General features: G+C 35.1%; 2 protein-coding genes across 2 annotated transcripts; one reads left to right on the top strand and one right to left on the bottom strand.

The window, feature by feature from the left end:
• Positions 1 to 7320: 7320 nt before the first annotated feature.
• On the top strand, positions 7321 to 12763 carry LOC112512753 (protein DETOXIFICATION 45, chloroplastic-like). Its single transcript, XM_025118875.1, has 15 exons — positions 7321 to 7493; positions 7658 to 7974; positions 8084 to 8220; positions 8466 to 8609; positions 8924 to 9048; positions 9153 to 9288; positions 9468 to 9564; positions 9747 to 9847; positions 9928 to 10091; positions 11012 to 11083; positions 11172 to 11288; positions 11782 to 11877; positions 12190 to 12311; positions 12374 to 12428; positions 12498 to 12763. Exons 2-15 carry the CDS (start codon positions 7712 to 7714, stop codon positions 12519 to 12521), a joined length of 1653 nt encoding a protein of 550 aa, XP_024974643.1. The 5' UTR covers positions 7321 to 7493; positions 7658 to 7711; the 3' UTR covers positions 12522 to 12763.
• Positions 12734 to 16765, bottom strand: LOC112512752 (probable acyl-activating enzyme 1, peroxisomal). Its single transcript, XM_025118873.1, has 2 exons — positions 16326 to 16765; positions 12734 to 14431 (listed from the first exon to the last, which is right to left on the bottom strand). Exons 1-2 carry the CDS (start codon positions 16659 to 16661, stop codon positions 13004 to 13006), a joined length of 1764 nt encoding a protein of 587 aa, XP_024974641.1. The 5' UTR covers positions 16662 to 16765; the 3' UTR covers positions 12734 to 13003.
• Between the last annotated feature and the right edge of the window lie 5362 nt (positions 16766 to 22127).

The raw sequence follows: 22127 nt of genomic DNA, 5'->3' as shown, positions 1-22127 counted from the left end.
GGGGTATGTGTTTACTAGATAACAATCATCCCTCTTACTTAACCTATCAGGTAAGATTCTCGCCCATCAAAATAATATAGTAAAATTACTGGTAAGGTGACGTTTGTTTTTTAAGAGGTACTGAAGTCTGAAGTCTGATTTCACTTCTGATTTTTAAGAGCTGGTGCTGAAGTCTGAAATCTGAATCAGTCAGACTGTTTGTTTTTTGTAAACTGACAAACGTCTGAAGTCTGAAATTTAAATCAATAGTTTGCTTTTGTAACCAACAAAATATATGAATATGTATAATTTTTTATTTCACTTCTGTTTATGTTCCCAAGATTCCTTTAATTCTTCCTTCTCCTCCAGATCAAGCTTTGCATCCTCAATCTCCACCCTCATCCCACCACCATCAACCACCGTCCACCACCACTCCTTCTCTAAAATCCAACGCCCAAATTCACCTCTAAAATCGAAGCAATCTCCATCATGATGAAAACTACAGTGACGATAAATACCTTGATTCACGAGGATAAAGGTGCACAACTACTGGTTTGCACAGGATCGAAAACACAGTGGCGAAAACCCACAGGGAAGAAAACCCTCTTGATTTGGATCTGATTTGGGTTGATTTGAAGCCACCAGAGGCGATGGAGGGTGAAGTCGATCGATTGAGAAGGTGAGGAGGGTGAAGTCGATCGATAAGAGGGTGAAGTCGATCGAATGATGAAGTAGAAATCGGTTCTCTGGATAGTCTTCAGGATTAAGAGGAAAATAAGTGGCTAGGTTATCACTTAATTTTTAAGAGGAAAATAAGTGGCTAGGTTATCACTTAATTTTTAAGAGGAAAATAAGTGATAAGTGGCTCTGGAAAAAAAACGGTCTGAATTGCCTCATGTCTGACTGAATCAGACATAAGTGGAAAATAAGAGTTTCTTTAAAAAAACAAACACCACCTAAATGTCTCTTAGTTTGCTAACCGCTTAAAAGTCACCACACTCACTTACTATATAAGATTCTCAGCTCTTATCATGTCTTTTTTCAGGTAAGATTTCCAATACTTAACATACTCATCTGATAAGGTAAGTTACATGGTAATCATTTACCGATTTACGTTTAGGTAGCGTTTTTTTGTGAAGACTAGATGAATTTGGACTGGACTAGACATGATATTACTATACTAATTGTTTGTCCTGCATTTCGTACGAACACGACAAAACAAAATTATTAAAATGATGAGACTGCCACTGAATTATTGTTTAATAATTTTATCATGAAAAATAAAAGTATAATTAACAATTTATATAATTATGTACTTAAGTAAGAAGTTATATGCATAATATAATATTATAATTTATATAGATTATTTTGAGGAGTAGTAAATATTTGAAAAGTAAAGAAGTGATCTAACCCTTCATATGGTCAATGTCGGATTTAACTGGTGAAAATTGAATTTTAACTGGTCAAAAATTTACGGCTATGTGAAAAATAAATGGTGTTGTTTCGTAAAGTTTACAAATAAGCGGCAAACGGATTCATATGTGAACTCGTATGCTCCACATATGAACTATATGTGCATATGTGAACCCGTGTAATTCACATATGAACCATTTTAACTGATTCACATATGAACCCTTATGATTCACGTATGAACCTATGTGATTCACATATGAACTAATTAACCGATTCACATATCAGTTAAATAATTCACATGTGAAGTAATTAACGGATTTACACATGAACATATAGTTCATATGTGAATCACACGAGTTCGCATATGAACATGTTTATTGCATATTTGTAAAAGTTACGAAATTATCTATCTATCTTCCGCATACCCATGCGAGGAATTATCCGGTGCTTCATAGTCAAAATTGTAAATGTTGATTACTTCTTACTTCTCAAATACTTATCACTACTCAAATAAACATATCCATATAAATCATAAGGCGGGATCCGTTGAAAACCGTCTAATTCTTATAAACCGTGTAAACCGATTTCGACCAATAGAAAAATTCTTTTTTTAATTAAATTTAATCATTAAGGATTGAAATGTCATTTACATTGTTTTTTATTAAATATAAAAGTTATTAAGAGATCTTAATTAAGGAAACGTAATAAAAGAAATGTTAGAAATGACAATATTTAAATGTTTATTTAATTTAGTATTTTAAAATTTAAATATGTTTATTTGTTTTATAGGTTTATATGTAGTAAGAATATGAAGACCAAAAACTTATATTCATTGACCCACAAAATTAGTAACAGATCCTAACAGAGATTCATCACGGGTAAAAATATAAATATTAGTGAAACAGATTTATGTTTAGATAGCAAAAAAAAATTCATTAAATCGTTGCATAATTTAATAGAATACATAATATGTTGTATTACAAAAAAGGGCACTAATTTAATGAAAAAATGGAAAATAATATAATGAAACGTATGCAGATTGTTTCGTGAAAATGTTCATTGATGAGCTTGTTTTATGAAACTTTTGGGGATGAACTGGTTGCATAATATAATATTTTTGGATAATCTTGTTTGCTTAGCAACAATTATTGATGAAATTGTTTCATTTTTTTTATTTTTTTTTGAATGATTTTGTTCATTTAATGATTAACAAAGTCTGTAGTGTTAAATGCATTGACGCTATGAAACGTGTTCGGATTGCAAAAACTTTGTCGATGAAATGGGTGCATAAAGAAAGTGAAACCATTTCATAATTGTTAAGAAAATGTTGTGTAATTAGAGAACAGTGAAACCATTTCATAATTAGATTGAAACGAATCCATCTACCAATAACATTAAATTAACAAATGTCTCATCTAGCATTACGTTGATTTGTGTATTGATGAAACTATGAAACGTGTTCGGATTGCAAAAACTTTGTCGATGAAATGGGTGCATAACGACAGAGAAACAATTTCATAATTGTTAAGAACATGTTGTTTAATTAGTAAACAGTGAAACCATTTCATAATTAGATTGAAACGGAACCATCTACCGGAAACTTGAAAATGACAAATGTCTCATCTAGCATTACGTTGATTTGTGTATTGATGAAACTGTGAAACCATTTTGTTTATGAAATGTAGTAGTAAATTTTTTTATTATTATTCAAAAGGTTTCATTATGTTAAATTGATTATAGTGTGTTTTATTTTTATTGTTGATCTATTTTAATGATGAATGTTATTTTTTATAATATTTGAACATAAAATTAATATATTATTTTACAAATGATTTGTTTCATTAATATTACGATATACATGATATGGTTGTCATTAATATTACCACTACCAAAGTTACCATTTTACCCTTTTTGAGATTATAAAATAATTTTTTTAATTTCCTAATATAACCTAAACTAATCTTGACCATTGATCAAGAAAATAGATGAATGAGATTGGTTTACATGGTTTACACAAATGAAAACGGTTTTCATTTAATCGCTTCTCTATAAATCATATCTATAATATTATATTGTAAGGGAACAATTTAGACGAGAACACCTTTATTTTAAGGAAATTCGAGAACATTTTTGGGGTTCCAAATTATTTAACCCATAATTAAAATTAAATAAAAAAAGTAAATATTTAAGGATAATAATGTGGTTTCGTGTTTATTTGTAATTTTGGTGATTTCATTATCCCTAAAATCGCATGCAGGTAATATACTCAACAATCACAATGTATTACATGTGATAAATATGTTGGTTATGCATTTAGAGTGTTAACTACAAAATCACATTATAATCACATCACTATCACATAATTATCACAACAAATTCACATCATAAGAAGTCTTCAATTCATCAAACATTATCACATTATTATCACAACGTTATCGACAATGAAGACATCAACATAATAAGTCTACCATGATATTAACAACTGTTAAGGGATAAAACTCATAAAAGTAAATATAATATAATATAAAATTATTGATAAATACCAAAATATTTATTTTTATTGTAATTTTTATTATGAGTTAATTATTTTGAATGCTAAAAATTGTTCTCGCATTTTCGTAGAACATGGATGTTCTCGTTTGAACCCCATCTATATTGTAATTTACATTAATGATCCATTTTTTTATTTTCTTTTTTGGTTTTTTGGTTTTTTTTAATTAAAGGTGGTTACAACCGATCAAATGGTAACTTTTGCTGATCAAATAAGCACTCCTGATTTGGTTGTAAGGATTGTAAGAATGTAAATGATTACATAACCCACCTCCACATATTTAAATTTTTGTATAATATATTATTCTACAACTTAATAGTGTTTGTGTGTATATATACATATTATAATTTAGGTTTTACATAAATATCACATATACATATATTTATATGCAAGTATTATACATAATAATCTATTATTTTATTATATATATATATATATATATATATATATAACAAAGATTATAACATGGAAATGTTCATTTGAGAAGTGATAAGTGTTTGAAAAATAAAGAAGTGATCATATCCTTTCATCTGGTCAATATTTGCGGTTTTGACTATGAAACACCGGATAATTCCTCGTATGGGAGGCAAACGGGTTCATATATGAAACTGTTAATTAGTTCATATGTGAATCACACAGGCTCGTATGTGAATCAGTTAATTTGTTCATATATGAATCATAAGGGTTTATATGTGAATCAGTTAAAATAGTTCATATGTGAATTAACGGGTTCACATATGAACTCATTACCGCATATTTGTAAAAGTTATGAAGATACCTCCTCTATTTTTCGCATAGCAGCAAATTTTGATCAATCAAAGCCACATTTCTTAATCGGTCAAAGCCGCAATTCTTGATCAGTCAAATTTGATCTTGACCGTATGAAGGGTTAGGATCTCTTCTTTATTTCTCAAATATTTACTACTTCTCAAAATAACCTATGGCTACTATAACACACACACACACACACATATATATATATATATAGAGAGAGAGAAGTTCAATTACAAACTCAATTTTCATTGTAAACGTGATGACTGATCTCGGCCTCTATTTTATTTGATTTAACAACTCAAATTAAATATAGTTTTTAATTAAAATTATTAATTAAGGTGATTATGGGTAAAAAAAAATTTAATTTCAACCTAAGCCTACCTTTTTGACTTTTTAGTTTTTTTAATTAAATTTTTTTACCTCCTTAAAAATTTAAAATAAATTATCTTAAAAATTACTAATATATTAATCAAACAATTTAGATCAAGAAAATGAGAATTTCATGTTCTTCGATATGACATCCGTCTCGATAGTTTTTTTTTTTTTTTCTTTTCATTTTTGATAACCGGATACTTGGTTATAAAGTTTGAGGTTGTTTTTAAATTTGATTTGAAAGTTGAGAGGTGTGTTTTGGAAACTGGTTTAAAATTTTTAAATCATCACCATCTCATATGTATTATAATCCATGTTGCCTGGGGTTTCTAAAAGAAGAAAAATAAGTCTGGTGAATTCTATGTGTATTCTTCGAGTTCGAGCAAACAGAAACCGAAGGGAAGAAAGAAGAAACTGATTTTGTATTCTTGACTGAATTTGTTGATGTTTATCATCTTCATATCTCTATGGACTATGGTCATAAGGTGAGTTTTATTTTTGAAAACATCATTTCTTGTGTTTTTGGGTGAAGAAACCGTAAGGTTTCATACGTGAATACATGGTGATTTTATGTTACCTATTAGCATAAATTTTGGTTTTGATATGATTTTATTGTCTGATTGTAATAAGGGTGACATAATCAGAAGATGAGTATTTTTGGTAATAAGGGTGGCATAACCAGGAGCTGAGTATATCTTTGTAATAAGAGTGACATAATCAGGAGTTGGGTATACTGGGATAAGAGTGACATAATCAAATACTGGTAATGATGATCTTTTGATCATGGGATTATGTTATCACATCTATATGTGCGATAAGTGTGATTGTTATCGTATAGTGTGGTGCGATGAGATTGGGTTGTGATTCAAAGTGTTATTTTTATTGCATCAATGAGATACGACAAATTGGGTTTATCGCACTAGTATGGTGCGAGGAGTTACTGTTATCGCATCTGTTGGATGCGACAAGGTTGGTTATCACATCTTTAAGGTGCGACAAGGGTGGGTTATCGTATGTGTGTGATGCGACAAATTGTTGTTATCACATATGTTGGATGCAACAACCTTATGACTTATTTATTTAAATACGACAAATTTATATGTGATGCGATAAATGGATTATTTCAATGGTTGATGCGATAAGTGAGTATTGTCTCATCACAGTGATGCGACAAAAAGAGGTTTGTTCAATAAAAGATTGTATATTTGTTATTTATACGATTAAGATTTTATAAGAAGTATTTTTGGTGACACATCACCTTCTTCAACACTTTTTTCAACGTCGTAAGGCACCACGTTCTTCATCACTATAAACCCAACACCCATCGAGAACCGATCAAAACCGATTGAGAATGGTCGAGAATCCATTCATTGATTTGGTATGTGTTTATATGTGTTAAACCATAACCTACCACCTTCATTTTCTAATGAGAACATATCAATTGATTTATTATTTATTATTGGGAACCCAACAAGACCAATCAAGAACACATTGAGATTGATCGACAATCCATTGGGACCAATCTATACCAATCGAGACTAATCAAGAAGTCATCCATTGACTTAATGTGTGTTAGTTTGTGTAAAACCACAACCTACCACTTTTAACTTTTATCGAGATGGATCCGGAAATCTATTGAGACGAATTGGAAACTCATCTTGATCAATCGAGAACCCAATAAAGATTAAGAAAGAAAAACTACAAGTATGTAAAGTTGAAACTATAGTATATTCATGATAAATAATATGTATATACATGATGAATATTATGGTGAAATTAATATTGATAATAAATATCATACTGAATATAAATACTAGAGAGTTATTGTATACACGTGATCATACATAAATATTAATGACGAATATTACAGTGAAACTGGATATTCATGACGAATATCATATTGATGTATGAATGTTGAAAAATTATTATATGCACGTGAACATATATATCATGATGAATGTTATAAAAAAATGTATATTCGTGATGAATACAGTTTATATGATGAATGTCATAATAAAAATGTATATTGATGATGTATAAATACCGAAGATTTATTAAATACACATGAAAATCAATTTGTTAAATAAAACATTTATATTAATTTAAGAGAATAATATACAACAATGAACACACAAATTGACCACAAATTGAACTTAAAGCCGGCAATGGAGTCCTCCATTAAAACACTCCATCCTCAATTCCTGATCCTATCACGTGTGGCCAACTTTTAATACTCCATTCCACTTATAATTCTTTATTTTATTTGTTACATTTCAGAGTCGGGACCCCACTTCAATTTTGTTTGATTTCATGTCTGCTGCAAATCTCCCAACTACCCACCTCTTTCACCAAATTTCCACACTAAATCATTCACGAACCTCTTCATTCAACAACTTCCTTCCAGGTACCTTTTGATCCTTTCTCTTTTCTTTTTATTACAATCTTCATTCACTGCATTTTGGATTCAGTATGATTCTTGTCTGAAGAATCAAGATTCTGTTAAGTTCTTTTTCGTGTTATGAATCAAGAACTTGTGAATTCATGACCATTTTATGCTACCTTTTGCAGATTATTTGAATTGGGTGTCGTTGTTTTGAACTTGAAGGTTCAAAGTTGGGGCAAATGGCGGTTTCTGGTGCATTGAGTTGTGGAATTGGTGGTGTGGTAAGTGAAAATAGGGCAATCAGGAGACATTTTGGTACCCAATTACTAAAACAAAATCTTGGAAGAAATCGAATTGGGATTCAAAGTAGGAGACTTAGATTCAATAGTGTAGTTAGGGGTTGTGGGTTGATTAGTGATCAAGAGGCTTTGGATTATGATTTGGGTGCTTCCAATTTGGAGGAAAGATTAGCCGAAACAAGAGATAGGCTCATAAACCCAATGTAAGGTTTTTCGGTCATTAATCATCTTTTTAGTTGCTTATTGAAGTTATATGAGTGATTTGAGTTGTGTAGTCTTGATTTCTATCCATTTATGTTTGTTATTCATTAGTGAATTGGTGGGGACTGCCGCCGATGCCACGCCAAGTGTGCAAACCGAGCTTGTATTGCTTGCATTGCCGGCCATTGCAGGCCAAGCTATTGAACCTTTGGCCCAACTTATGGAGACGGCTTATATTGGTAGATTAGGTAAGGGGTTGTTTACTTTCTTTTCCATTAAGCCCTGTATGCGTTAAGCTGTTTGTACAGATAAATTTGTCTGCCTGGATGAAATGTTTACCGATTCTCTTTATAGTGAATCAACGGTCTGAATAACTGAAATCAACGGCCTTATTTAGTAATCAACAACTTACGGGATTTGCTTTTATATTATGACTTTGTTCATTAAGCCCTGTATGGATTAAGCTAAATTTTATATTCGGTTGCCGTTTAAGGTGCTTTGGAGTTGGCATCAGCCGGTGTATCCATATCAATTTTCAATATAGTATCAAAGGTGTTCAACATTCCCCTGCTTAGCGTTGCAACTTCATTTGTGGCCGAAGATATAGCTAAGCATGCACAAATTGAATCTGATTCAGGTATGTCCTCGAAATTTATATCAAATCTTTTGGCAAAACAGATCATACGATTGATAAAATTTCACGGGTTTCTAACTTGCATACTAAAACGAAAAGCATATCAATCACATACTTAGACCTTGTACAAACATATCTGTTATTATCATTTTCGTATAACTAATGTGGGGTCTCTGAAATTCAAGTGTCGAGTTAAAAATAGGGTGACGTTCTTTCAGTTTGTTGTAGTGATCTTGATTGTAGTTTTTATTGGTATTTAGATCGAACAGATGTTATTGATGCATAAAACATACCGAACGAAACCTATTTTCTTGCAGAAAAAAGAAGGCAATTACCCTCAGTATCTACCGCATTAGTTTTATCGGTCGCAATTGGTATAATTGAGGCGGCAGCGTTGTATTTTGGAGCCGGAATGTTTCTCACTTTGATGGGCATATCATCAGTAAGAAATAGAGGCATATACTGAAGTCATGTTTCTTACATAATTGATATGGTTTATTGGGGGTTTATGGAAGTAACGATTTCGTAAATTGATCACTTGAATAGGCTTCATCGATGCGCATTCCGGCAAAACGGTTTCTTCAACTTAGAGCACTCGGTGCTCCAGCCGTTGTACTTTCGCTTGCCATTCAAGGCATCTTCCGTGGATTCAAGGACACAAAAACACCCGTATTTTGTTTAGGTACGCGTTTGTTAGTCTCTTTACACCAGTAAAGTTATATTCCCAAATAGTGTTGAAATAAGATAAACCAAACAAACCCAATGTGGGATTCATTGGGTTCGTTTCGTTTGGTTACCGCTACAAAAGAGTTTACTATTCATTATCAAAACGGCTTACTCATGCATACAACAAATGTTCAGGACTCGGGAATTTGGCAGCCGTGTTCTTCTTTCCCATTCTCATGTATGTTTTCGGATTGGGTGTGACTGGAGCTGCCATTTCCACCATTGCATCACAGTATGTACTTTTACGACTTCCTGTGAACAATTTAGAAACGTTTTGCAACTCGTACCACAACTCTTGGTCAACACTGATTCACCGGACATTTTTTTAGTCAATTACGAGCGTAAACGACACGACAGCCAGCAGTTTTGACATGAATCTTCTATCTTTTTGTGGTGTTTATTTCATTGGTTCAGATATATTGTGACCTTTGCAATGATGTGGCACCTTAATAAGAAGACAGTGCTGAAACTACCCAAAATGAAGGATTTACATTTCGGTGGTTATCTGAAATCCGGTAGGTGTTTCCTGATCGTAGTGTCCCGTTTATGTGGTCAAAATGGTGGAAACGATTCGAGTTTTTATGGTTTCCTTCAGGTGGTTTTCTTCTCGGGAGAACTTTAGCGGCTGTTGCAACAGTAACCTTGAGTACATCAATGGCTGCTCGGCAAGGACCAATCGCCATGGCTGCACATCAAATATGCTTGCAAGTATGGTTATCTTCATCTCTTCTTGCAGACGCCCAAGCATCGGCTGGTCAGGTAAAACCATGTTTTTGTTTGAAAAAATCTTGATGGCCTGATTTATAGCTTTGGAGCTTGTGAAACCTGCATATCAACTAAGGCTATGTTTGGCAAAATAACTGATAAGTTAGTTGTTGGCAGATAAACTAGTTGTTGGCAGAAAAGCTAGTTGTTAGTTGATAAGCACCGCTAAACTAGTCGATGTTTGGTAAAAAAATAGCTGATAAGTTAGATGACATTTTGACCTAAAAGGAAATACTGAAAGATTAATAGGAAAAAATCCAAGGGGCACAATTGGGAAAAAAATTGGAAAAAGGGCCCTTGTAGCTAGTGAAAGGCTTAAGCTAGCTATTAGCTGAAAAGCTAGTTGTTGACCAAAGTTGATAGCTTATAAGCAAGCTGATGAACTAGTCATGTTTGGTAAAAACTAGCTGATAAACTAGATGAAAATGTAAATGAGCTAAAAGATTTGTTGAAAAATTAATTGAAAAAATATAAGGGACACAATTGGGAAAAATGGAAAAACGCCCTTGGAGCTTTTTGAAACGCTTGGCTATTAGCTGAAAAGCTAGTTATTGGTTGATAACCTAGTTTGCTAAAAATAAGCTGATAAGCTAGATTACAATGTAAATGACCTGACAGATATGTTAAAAAATTATTTGGAACGACATAAGGGGCACAATTGGAAAAAAGTGGAAAAAGGCCCCTGGAGCTTATTAAAAATGCTACTTGAAGTAATATTTCGAAAAGCTAGCTTATGGCTAACCAAACGGGCATTTTTCAAAAAGCTTAAAAAATAAACTAGCTTATGGTTGCCAAACATGGCCTAAAACCAGGGTCGTAAGTAGCTACCAATCTGCTACTAACTTATAAGGAACTCATAATTCACCTTATAACCGACGTGGGACGACTGTTATAAGAAATACGTGATTTTGCAGGCTCTGATTGCAAGTTCTTTCTCGGAACACAACTACAGCAGAGTTAAAGAGATAACGTTCTATGCTTTAAAGGTTTTGATCGTCTTCACCCTTTTTGTTTCTATTTTGAAGCGTTTATGCTCTTTTTGGGTAACTGTTTGTTTACCATTTTCTATCGCAGACCGGATTAATAACCGGGGTTAGCTTAGCCATCATACTGGGTCTGTCGTTCGGTTCCTTAGCCACATTATTCACCAACGATGCCGAAGTTTTAACCGTTGTTAGATCCGGTGTATTGGTATGTACTCATACTTGTAATGTGCTATTACCTTCACATTTGGGGTAACCGTGGGTGTCCGGGTCAACTTGTGCACACCTCGACTAATCCCACGAGGCCCTGAAGTTACTCCATCCCAAAATAACTGTCTACATTTCTATTTTAATTTGTTCCAAAATAACTGTCTACTTTCAAAAGTAAATGCTACTTTTCAATTCTGCCTTTAATTATGAGATGGATAAATTCATCACTCCCACTATTATTAAGGGTAAAATTGTCATTTAGTCAATTAAAAAGCGTAGTAATTAGACATTTTCTAGAGTTGTGTGCCTTTTTCATTTTGGATGTTTATTTTGTGACGGAGGGAGTAATAGCCGGGCAAACCCTCCGGTGGTCCTGAACTAGTGACATTTGTCGAGCAAACTCAAGATTTTACCAGTTGAGCTATCTTTCAGGGTTATTACCTTCCATATTCAGAGTTAGATCAATGACTTTAACGTTGATGTATTTACAGTTTGTGAGCGCAAGTCAACCGATCACCGCTCTTGCTTATATCTACGATGGGCTTCATTATGGAGTTTCAGATTTCTCATTTGCAGCGGTCTCGATGGTAAGATCCTAGAATTAAAAGATTAGGGGCTGCTTACTAAACATTTACCGCCTCTTACCGGGTAACTTACCACTTATTACCTCTCATCGGAAAAGAGACACTTACCAGGTCAGAGATGATAATTTTTACCAACAATCTTATCGTATCATTTTGCTGACTGAGAATCTTACCTTATCAGTGATGGTGGGGACTCTTACCCTGCTAGCGCAGTAAGGTAAGTGACGGTGGTGAGTGCTTACTCGGTGAGGTTTGTGTCGGTAAACAGCCCGTTGAAAGAACAGGCACTATGACTAATGAACTAACGATGTATAGATGTTGGTGGGAGGAATCTCATCTGCGTTTCTACTCTACGCTCCTGGGGTTTTTGGGCTTGCCGGAGTTTGGGCAGGCTTGACGTTGTTCATGGGAATGCGAGCTGTTGCCGGATATATAAGGTAAGCCAGATCATTAAATGGGTTAAGTCACCAAGAGAGATGAGCCGTTCTTGTTTTTGCAGGTTATCGGAGAAAAATGGTCCATGGTGGTTCTTGCAAGAGATCCCGAAAACCCAGGTTAGTTGGCTCGACTCACGACTTGCGTTTTCGTCAAAGTGCATTTCTTAAAACATAACCATTTTGCAGATTGCTATTTCACAAAATACTTGATCAAGGCAAGGCTCCAACTACGCCAGAATTTCACATTAGGATGGTCTCTCAACAACTATTGGGTTAAACCGTCACATTTTGATCTCGGTAAAAGGGTGTGAGATTTTCTCAACGATATTTAGAGAGATATAGAGTCCGATGATGTTTTTTGATATTGATAAAGGTCACCGTATTGAAACTATCGCGTTTTTACCGTGTACATATTTGTCGTGTTTTGGTTATAAAGGTAATTGTTGCCCACATGAAACGCGTTTGTTGTACATCTGTGACGCATCGTAGTAATTATCATGCGCAATTATTGATTAATAAACTAACGGTTGGCTAAACAGCTGGTTGTTGGCTAAATAACATAGCTATTAGATGGTAAGATAGCTTTTAGATTATATTCACCGAAAAAACCATAACCGTTTGATCGTTGTCCAAGAGCGAAAAACATTTGTACATTCGATACGAGATTTGCTTCAACGGGTTGTAATTTGCGCTCACGAAATGCTACTGAGCACTTTCGCCTTTTCCCTCAGCAAAAACTTCTGCACCTTCCCAGTCGACGTTCTCGGCAACTCTTCGAAAACCACGGTTTTCGGGGCCATATAATGTGGCAAACGATTGCGACAGTAGTCGATGATGTCCTGTCCGTCGCAATTGAAGCCATCTTTCAATTTCACAAACGCGCAGGGTGTTTGACCCCAGTGGTTGTCAGGTCGTGCAACCACTGCGACCTCGAGAACCGCTGGATGACTGTAAATAACGGTTTCAACCTCGACCGTGCTAATGTTTTCGCCTCCGGAAATGATAATGTCCTTCGATCGGTCCTTAACTTCTATGTACCCGTCTGGATGTTTGACCGCCAGATCACCGCTATGAAACCACCCGCCTGTAAACGCCTCCGCAGTTGCTTTCGGATCCTTCAGGTATCCGCTCATGACAGTATTCCCGCGAAACATAATCTCTCCCATCGATTTCCCGTCACATTCGACGCTCTCCATCGTGATCGGATCCTTCACGTCGACTTCCTCCAATCCGAAATGTCGAACTCCTTGTCGGGTTTTGAGTTTAAACCGATCTTCAGTTGGCAATGAATCCCATTCGGGTTTCCATAAACACGACGTTCCTGGACCTAACGTTTCCGTGAGACCATACAAATGAGATACCCTAAACCCTAATTCCTCCATCTTCGAAAGGACTAGCGGCGGCGGAGGTGCAGCGCCAGTCATAATCTCCACCCTCTGGGGGAGTGGTTTCCGGTGATCCTCCGGCGAATTCACGATCATATTCAGGACCGTCGGAGCTCCGCCCATGTGTGTCACCTTATGAAGGACGATGGTATCGAATATATCTTTCGGATCACAGCGGCGGAGGCATACGTTAGTGCCGCCGACGGCCGCCAGTCCCCACGCAAGACACCATCCGTTGCAGTGAAACATAGGCACCGACCAGAGATAGGTGGGCATCGCTGCCATTCCGTGCATGAAAACGGTGGCGATGGAATTGAGATACGCACCACGGTGGCTATAAACAACCCCTTTAGGCCTGGATGTGGTGCCGGAAGTATAATTTACACTAATCGGATCCCATTCATCAGTTGGTCGGAGGACAGAGAATCCGGCAACCCCACCATCCACAAGGCTCTCGTAGTGGTACGCGTTGGTTTTTAAATCGGACGGTGGCCGGTCGCCGGCGTCGGAGATGATAACAAGAAGAGGAGGTTTTTTGAGGAGATGGATGGCAGCCACAGCAGAATCAAGAAGTTGGTGATCAACAGCGAGGAGTTTAGCTTGGGAATGGGTTAAAAGGGTGGCGAGCATATTTGAATCATGGCGAGTGTTGAGAGTGCAGAGGACGGCTCCGGCCATCGGAACGGCGAAATGGAGTTCTTGCATCGCCGGAACATTTGGTGCTAGCGTTGCCACCTACACGTGTCATTAACATTTACCTTTTAGTTATTATCTCAATATTTATGAAACTAAATATCATGGTATTTTTTAGTTTTTTCTTAATGAAAATTAATACTAGTTTTTAATCTAATTAAAAAATTAATTAACAACTTAAAACAATCTTTATGCGCCATTATCGTATAATTTATCTATAAAATCTAAATAACATGATTTTGATATTTGTTTTGTTTAAATCTCTTAAAGACCAGTTAAAACTGTTTGTCTGAATTTGATCCTAATTTTTTTCTTTTTCCATTGTCCGGTTGAGGCCTGGCCTAAGTCTACTTTTGACTGAAAATTTGATCTTTTTAAAACCGGTTAAGACCCGATTTAGGTAGTCTTTGATATGGAGAGATGATTGGACAGAACAAAATTGGACAGGACTGGATAAAACAAGAAGGTAGGACTGGACATGACTGAACGGGAGGGAACTAAAAAAAAAAGTGTTTATCTGGTGTTTGATACTAAAACTAGACATGACAAAAATATAAAAAAAATTGCCCCCAAAAATAATTTTATGAATTTATATATTATATAACAGTTATAATTAACAAATAAAATTAAATAATTTAATTTATAAACATTTTTATACAATTTTCATATACATAAATATAGAACAATATCAAATTCGAATGAATTTTTTTACGCAATTGATAGTAGTTTGAAAAAACTCAATTCGTATAAAGGAGAAATGACGTTTTATTTGGTTTGGAAGATCATTATCAATTGGTGAAAGTACGGTACAACAATGGTTGTGGAGGTATTAGCATTGGTAATTGGTGGACGATGGTGGTTGTGGAGGACATGAAGATGGTGGATAGTGGTGGTGATGGTAGCGGTCGACAATGGAGAGAGTAGTTGTGGCCTATGTAGTGAAGGTAGGTGTGATGGTGGGCAGTGGTGGTGGTGATGGTGATGGACGGTGGTAGTTGTAGATGACGTGAATATGGTAGATAATAGTAGTGGTACCCGATGGTGGTGGTGGGCAGTTTTAGTGGTGGTTATGGTGGTGGTGGCGATGAACAGTGTTGGTCGGTGGCCCATGACGATGACGGTTCTGAAGGTGGTGGAAGAGGTTGTAGTAGAAGAGAAGGTGAAGGTGACCAACGGTGGTAGTAGCAATGGACAATGGTGGTCGGTGGCTGATGGTGGTTATGGAGGTGGTGATAGACAATGGTGGTAGGTGGTCGATGGTGGTGGTGGAGGAGATCGCGGTGGCCGACGGTAGCTATCGGTGGTGGCATCGACCTCAACTAGCGGTGGTGACCACTAAAACAGATATCATGTTAATGTTATATATCAAATAAAGGTTAATTAATAATATTTAGTTTATGTCTCATTCTTGTCTCATCTTGTTGGAACAAAAAAAATATTTTTTTGTCTCACGCTGTCCCATCTTGTCCCAATTATTGTCCATGTCCCTGTCATACCAAACGTAGGACATCTTGTCCTGTCTCATGTCACGCCAAACATATGACAGTGAATTTTCTTCCGTCTTGTCTCATGTACCAAATGCAACCTTATCCACCTCTATGGATAATTTATCTATAAAAATCCAAAATCTTATGGTTTTGATATTTATTCTTTCAATTCTATAGAGGGGTTGTTTGGGATTGCTTATTTGAAACAAATTATACTTTTATACAAAAGTACTTAACTTATTATAAGTCAGAATAGTTTAAATTCTTCAAAAACTCTTTATTACCAATTTGACACCGATTTAAGTTATTTATTCAAATACTTAAAAGTGTTTTAAACCGATGTCAAATAAATTGTTTTTACAATTAATCCTAAACACCCCTGGAATTAATAAGAAGATCCACGGTGAGCAGAAATTTGCAGATTGGATTCGAGAAGAAAACAAACTTACAACGTCACCAGGAGAAATCCCCAATTGCGTTAGAGCAGAAGCGAGTTTCACGCACCTTCTGTGTGTTTGTTCCCACGTATACTTGAGGGATCCATAAATGACGGAGGTCCGATCTCTGTAAACATCGGCGGCTCTCTCCAAAAAGCTAATCGGTGTGAGCGGAACATAGTTGGCTGAGCACTGTACCAGTCCTTCCACCGATCGCCATGATTTTGGCTGCAAATCATCACCAGATTCAGACAATTGGAAGTATTGACGCCACCACTGATTAGGAAGAAGATGAAGATGAAATCGGTTTAGGAGCCATGTCCTTGGCTTATTGAAGATTTTGTTCATGGTGATGTTGAAGGCGATGAAAAAGGGGAGATAAGAAAATTGTACAGATTATAGTTGTGACTCTCTCCTGAACTAAATTCCAAGGAAGGGGAGTTCATGGGATAATTCAAGGACGATGGGGGATTAAAACAAGAAGGTTATATATTGCGAAAAATATATTTAAATGTGAATTATTGATTTTTTTTTTAATATATGAATGATATGCAACGTTAGTTTATATATTAATCTTTAAATATATATTATCACAACATTTAACCTTTTTATTTAAACGGACCCTTTGAAATATGTGTCACATCAATACTTGTATCTACCTTTCAAAATACATATAATGGTTCAATTGGCAGTGCAGACCTAAGATTTTTGTCGAGCATGAACCCCGTTTAAGGTAGATCAGAGGCCCTCAAAGTCGTAGAATATCTTTTTACCTGAATTTCAACGTTTCAAGGGACTTTTAAAGCTTTTTGGTTGATTTCAAAAGACCTTTTTAGGGTTTTTGATTGATTTCGAGGTACTTTTTAGCAGGTGCATCATCATATCTAGAAAAGTCTGTCTTGCGAAAATAAGTTAAACGAGTGAACTGGAGGAGTCCGCTTGGATAAACATGTAAGTTTGTTTTCATTATTATAAAAAAGTGGAGGCAATTGACTTTGGATATACCATAAAATAAATAAATAAATAAATAAATAAATAAATACAAATCTCCATAGTCCAAACCATGATGGTCACTTTTATCTAACTTGTTATTTCTTTATAAACATGTGGTGTTTAAACTTGCATTTTAAAGTTTGGCAAAAGTCAAAATACACTTTATAATATGTGCCAATGCATATATAAATACTAGCACTTTCATGAATATGATATTTAACAAATGCAAATTTTGGTATCCATCTATACAATTAAAATATGTATGGTTCTTATTTAATAAAGTCTTGGATATGTACGTATACAGAGGAAAATTGATTTGTTAACCAGATTTTCGTTGTAGACCAAGGGACAACCGAGGGTGCTAAAAGTGTTTGATTTCCACATTCATCATGAATAATGAATGTAAATTAACATTTATGTTGAAGTTACAACATTAATAGTAAATATTATACCATCCATGATCAATGTCTTGTGAATGTTCCGGACACATGGTATGTTCTTGTTAGTCCAATGGTTAGCAACAGAACTCAATTTCACATCCAAACATGCCTATACACACATGTATATATAGGGACGTTCAACCGAGAATAGTAACTAAATAAGATGATACAAAAACGGTCAAATCATGTATAAAAACGTATGTGATTTTACATTAACGGGTAAAAAGAAGGGTGTACGGGCGACTTTGGTCGCGACTTCATATCGCGGGCAAAGTCGCGTGATTTTATATGTGATTTTAGTGTAAAATTACATGCGATTCGACCATTTTTTTCATTCTCTTATTTAGTTATTGTCCTCGTATAAACCTGACTATATATACTCCAAATCATTTGAAAACCCTCTGACTGTTACAAACAATTGTTATATATATATATATATATATATATACACACACACACACACTACATTAATAACCATTTAGACTAGAATCTTAATTACAACTCTTAAAGCATAGATTACTATCATTTTGTGCAAGAAATTCAAAAATCTTTTAATTACAAATTATTATGCACAATGTACAAGTTCTTTATGCCAACATCAAATCCTAATTGGGTCAAACATGGTTTCTCTTATCAGACTTCTAAAATTACCACATTGGACCGCTTTCTTCTTCTGTATTCAATCTCTGCGACCCATTTTGGCTTTCTTCTTCTTCTGTATTCTAAGCGTTTGGTACGTAATTCTATGTCACATGCACCTACATGATTCTACGGAACAGACCAAAATTGACAACTTCATGGTTCAAGAACTTGATGGAACTATAAACGAATGGGGTTGGTGCAAACAGAAGGTATTGCAATTCATTCTGCAATTAGTTATTGATCAGACAAAAGTCTTATATTCTTGTGACCCTGTGCCTAACAACTATTTTGTTCCTCTCTACGAGCTTGGCGCGAATGCTATATTGGTAGTGTCACTTGCTGTGTGTAAAGCAGGGGCATCAATCCCTCTCTGTAAGTATAAGGTATCCACTACCCACCTTTGTTCCTTGGTGTAAACTTGTAATTGATGTGAATTATGACGAACAAAGTACTTCAAGTTTGTTGTCTTCATATGCAATGCAGCACATTGCAAACCTTGTTGGAAATTGATAAGCATGGTTTATTACATGCTTAAAGTACCTATTTCTTATATTTATTAGGTAGATTTTCATAGTTTATCCCAACCTTGAGTCATTTTTACTTCTTTATTTTCCATTTGTTATGTTTGGAGCTAATTGTGATAATGAATCTGTTTTTACAACAAGTTGGAGTAGATAACATTTTTTTGACTCAGTTCACTGCACTGTGATGCTGCAGCATTCCAACAGCATTGCCCGGCTGCATCTTGACTTTTGTAGGAGGTGCTTAATGCTTAAGTCATATCTTGGAAGGAAGTCTGAATGGAAGAAGCCCTCGTTTTTGGACTGGTTGCAGCTGGTGACAAGAGTTGGAGATGACCCTTGGAAGACTTTTTGTGATGGAGAATAAAGCTCCTTTTTTATTGTCTTTTCTAGATGTACCTCTTTGTACTTTGTACTTTCTTGTGTTTTGTCTTTTTCTCTTATTGTTGGGTATTTAAGAAGGCATTTGGCCACTCCTTTTGATATACCAACTTGGGACGAAAATCCTTCACCAAGTTGTGCTCTCAAACTCTTCCATATTATTAATGTTATTATAAGCTTTTAAGTATTTATTAATTGTTCTTCATTTCTTGTCTTTTATTTTATAGTTATTTATTTTACGTCTTACTTTCCGTCATTTACATTCTGTCATTTACATTTACGTCATTACTTTCAGTTATTTACATTCCGTTATTTACATTCATGTATTTACTTTACATCATTTATTTACGTCATTTACTTTCCGTAATGAGTAGCTAATTTCACTAGTACGGGTGTAGGATAAAGGGTGAAATGTTAAACCGAATGAAGTGGACATTGTTTCGCAATAACAATGTTCCACTATTTCATTCAAGTTTTTATAAAAACCAAGCACACTTCTTGACGGGTTGATCACTTGAAAGTGTTAATGTGCGATGGACTTAGAGATAAGCCATCAATAAGCACGTCAACTTGGATGACATAAGAGGTAGACTTGAAAAAGTTGCCGACAAGGAGACTTGTCATTTATGTTTTTCAAAACGTAACTCCCGACGGGTTGGTCGCTTGTTAAAAAGTGTCAAAGTGTGATAGATTCAGAGATGAACTATCAAGAACACGCCAACTTGAATGCTATGGGAATCGGCTCGAAAGAGTGATTTTTAGCAAAGAGATTTGTTTAACCATATATCTTGAAGACACCATTTTGTCACTATCCCTGGTCCGAACACCTCATAGAGATATGGGTGCTAAGCTATAATATAGTGCAAAGGTGAAGTCCGAGAGGAATACCTTCAAGATAAATGGTGGGACCGGTCTTTCCACAGCTTTGTCTGCTGGATTTCGTGTTTACGTTTCACCCCAAATCTTACACTCGTGCTACCTTTATTATTCTGCTTTATTACTCTACTTTATTATTCTGCTTTATTACTCTGCTTTATATTATCTGTGTTAACTTGAACTCAACTAAAGTCTTCGTTTTCGCCATCTGAAATCATCTCTTTTATTTAACTCTAATTTAACTTTGGCTACAGTCCCTGTGGAYGATAATCCGGTACTTGTACCACTTATTACTTGGAAAAGACGACATTGGGCTATTTTGTATACTTGCTTTATGGCCCAATTCCTTTAGTCTGAAGGTGTGAAATAAAACCGACCAGAAATAAGACCTTGGTTCTGCCTGTACCAGCATTCAACGTGATAAATGCAGGTTCGCATGCCGGTAACAAGCTTGCGATGCAGGAGTTTATGATTCTTCCTGTTTGAGCTTCTCCTTTCAAGGAAGCCATGAAGATGGGTGTTGAAGTATATCATAACTTGAAGGTGTCACCTTATACTCTTTTCACCACACCATGGCATTGTTGTAGGCTTTGCATTAACAATATTTTTATCTTGTTGTCTGTTATTAAAAAGAAATATGGTCAGGATGCCACCAACGTTGGTGATGAAGGTGGCTTTTCTCCTAATTGTGATTCACTCGCGTTGCATCATGCTGGTACACCATTAGTATATATATATATATATATATATATATATATAGGGAAGATTTCAAACGAGAACGCGAGAACACCATTTTACAATAGACAATCACATGTGTTACTATTATTCCATCACATATGATACACATGTGATACTAAATCAGAGACGCGAGCGATTTTCGGCACGATCTTGGTTGCGGGCCAAGTCGCCCTTACACCACTAAGCCCTCTCACATGTATTATCACATGTGATAGGGGTGTTATTGATATGATACTATAATCCATCAAGACCATCACACGTAATGTTAAATCATAGACGTAGACAACCTTTGGGGCGACCTAAGTCGTAGAACACGTCTTCCGCATACCACCAGGTCCCCTCATTGTATATTATCACATGTGATAAGAATGTTCTCGTATTCTCGTAAAATGGAGGTATTCTCGTTTGAACCTCCACCTATATATATATATATATATATAYASASASASAGAGAGAGAGAGAGAGAGAGAGAGTTTGTTTCAAATACAACCTATCACATTTGTACAACCAATGCAACCCAATAAATTGAAATATTTATGGAAATGATGAGAGTTCATTTATTATGATTTAAATATTTATGGAATATGAATACGGTTCATTAATTATGATTAATGCTTTATAATAGTAAATAATCAAAACTTCTATAAATTACATATTCATCAAATTAAACGGATGGTTGAGATTGGGCTGTATTGGTTGTACAAATGTAAGAGGTTGTATAATAACCCCCCCACACACACACACACATATATATATATATATATATATATACTAGTTGTTTGCCCGCGCAATGCGGCGGGATGCCAAATTTTCTAATAAGTCTAAAACTAAAAATGAGTGCAAGTATTTGTCAAAAAATATAAAAAAATTATATTTAAACGTTCGATCTTTCAGTGGAACCCTTACAAGTTACAAATGGTTTAGTGAAAAAGAGAATCAAAAGAATAAAATAGACGTACACATTTTACTAATACATTCTTTTATGTGAATAGGATGGTCTAGCCTCAACAATTTCTATAGGAAAATTCATAAACATTTTACTAATACATTCTTTTATATACTGTTTGTTTATAAGGTCGATCCCTCAAACCCAGAGTTAGTTTGATCTTATTTTATTCAATGATGCTAACAATCAAACCCCAAAACTCAAATCTTGAAACAGATGCAATCATTATAATTTCCTTCTCCAAATTACTAATGTTGCCATTAGTTTAGTTGGCATT

Source organism: Cynara cardunculus (assembly GCF_001531365.2).
Source record: "Cynara cardunculus var. scolymus isolate 2C chromosome LG 5, CcrdV1, whole genome shotgun sequence".
Taxonomy (NCBI): domain Eukaryota; kingdom Viridiplantae; phylum Streptophyta; class Magnoliopsida; order Asterales; family Asteraceae; genus Cynara; species Cynara cardunculus.
The sequence above is the reverse complement of the archived record's forward strand: the minus strand, read 5'-3'. Positions and strand labels throughout refer to the sequence as shown.

Excerpts from the sequence above, each read along its gene's own strand:
- LOC112512753 (XM_025118875.1), top strand. The coding sequence starts at position 7,712 with ATGGCGGTTTCTGGTGCATTGAGTTGTGGAATTGGTGGTGTGGTAAGT. Across the intron at positions 9,848-9,927 it reads CGGTGGTTATCTGAAATCCG|GTGGTTTTCTTCTCGGGAGA; the intron begins GTAGGTGTTTCC and ends GGTTTCCTTCAG. Across the intron at positions 11,878-12,189 it reads CATTTGCAGCGGTCTCGATG|ATGTTGGTGGGAGGAATCTC; the intron begins GTAAGATCCTAG and ends AACGATGTATAG.
- LOC112512752 (XM_025118873.1), bottom strand. The coding sequence starts at position 16,661 with ATGAACAAAATCTTCAATAAGCCAAGGACATGGCTCCTAAACCGATTT. Across the intron at positions 14,432-16,325 it reads GGATTTCTCCTGGTGACGTT|GTGGCAACGCTAGCACCAAA; the intron begins GTAAGTTTGTTT and ends TGACACGTGTAG.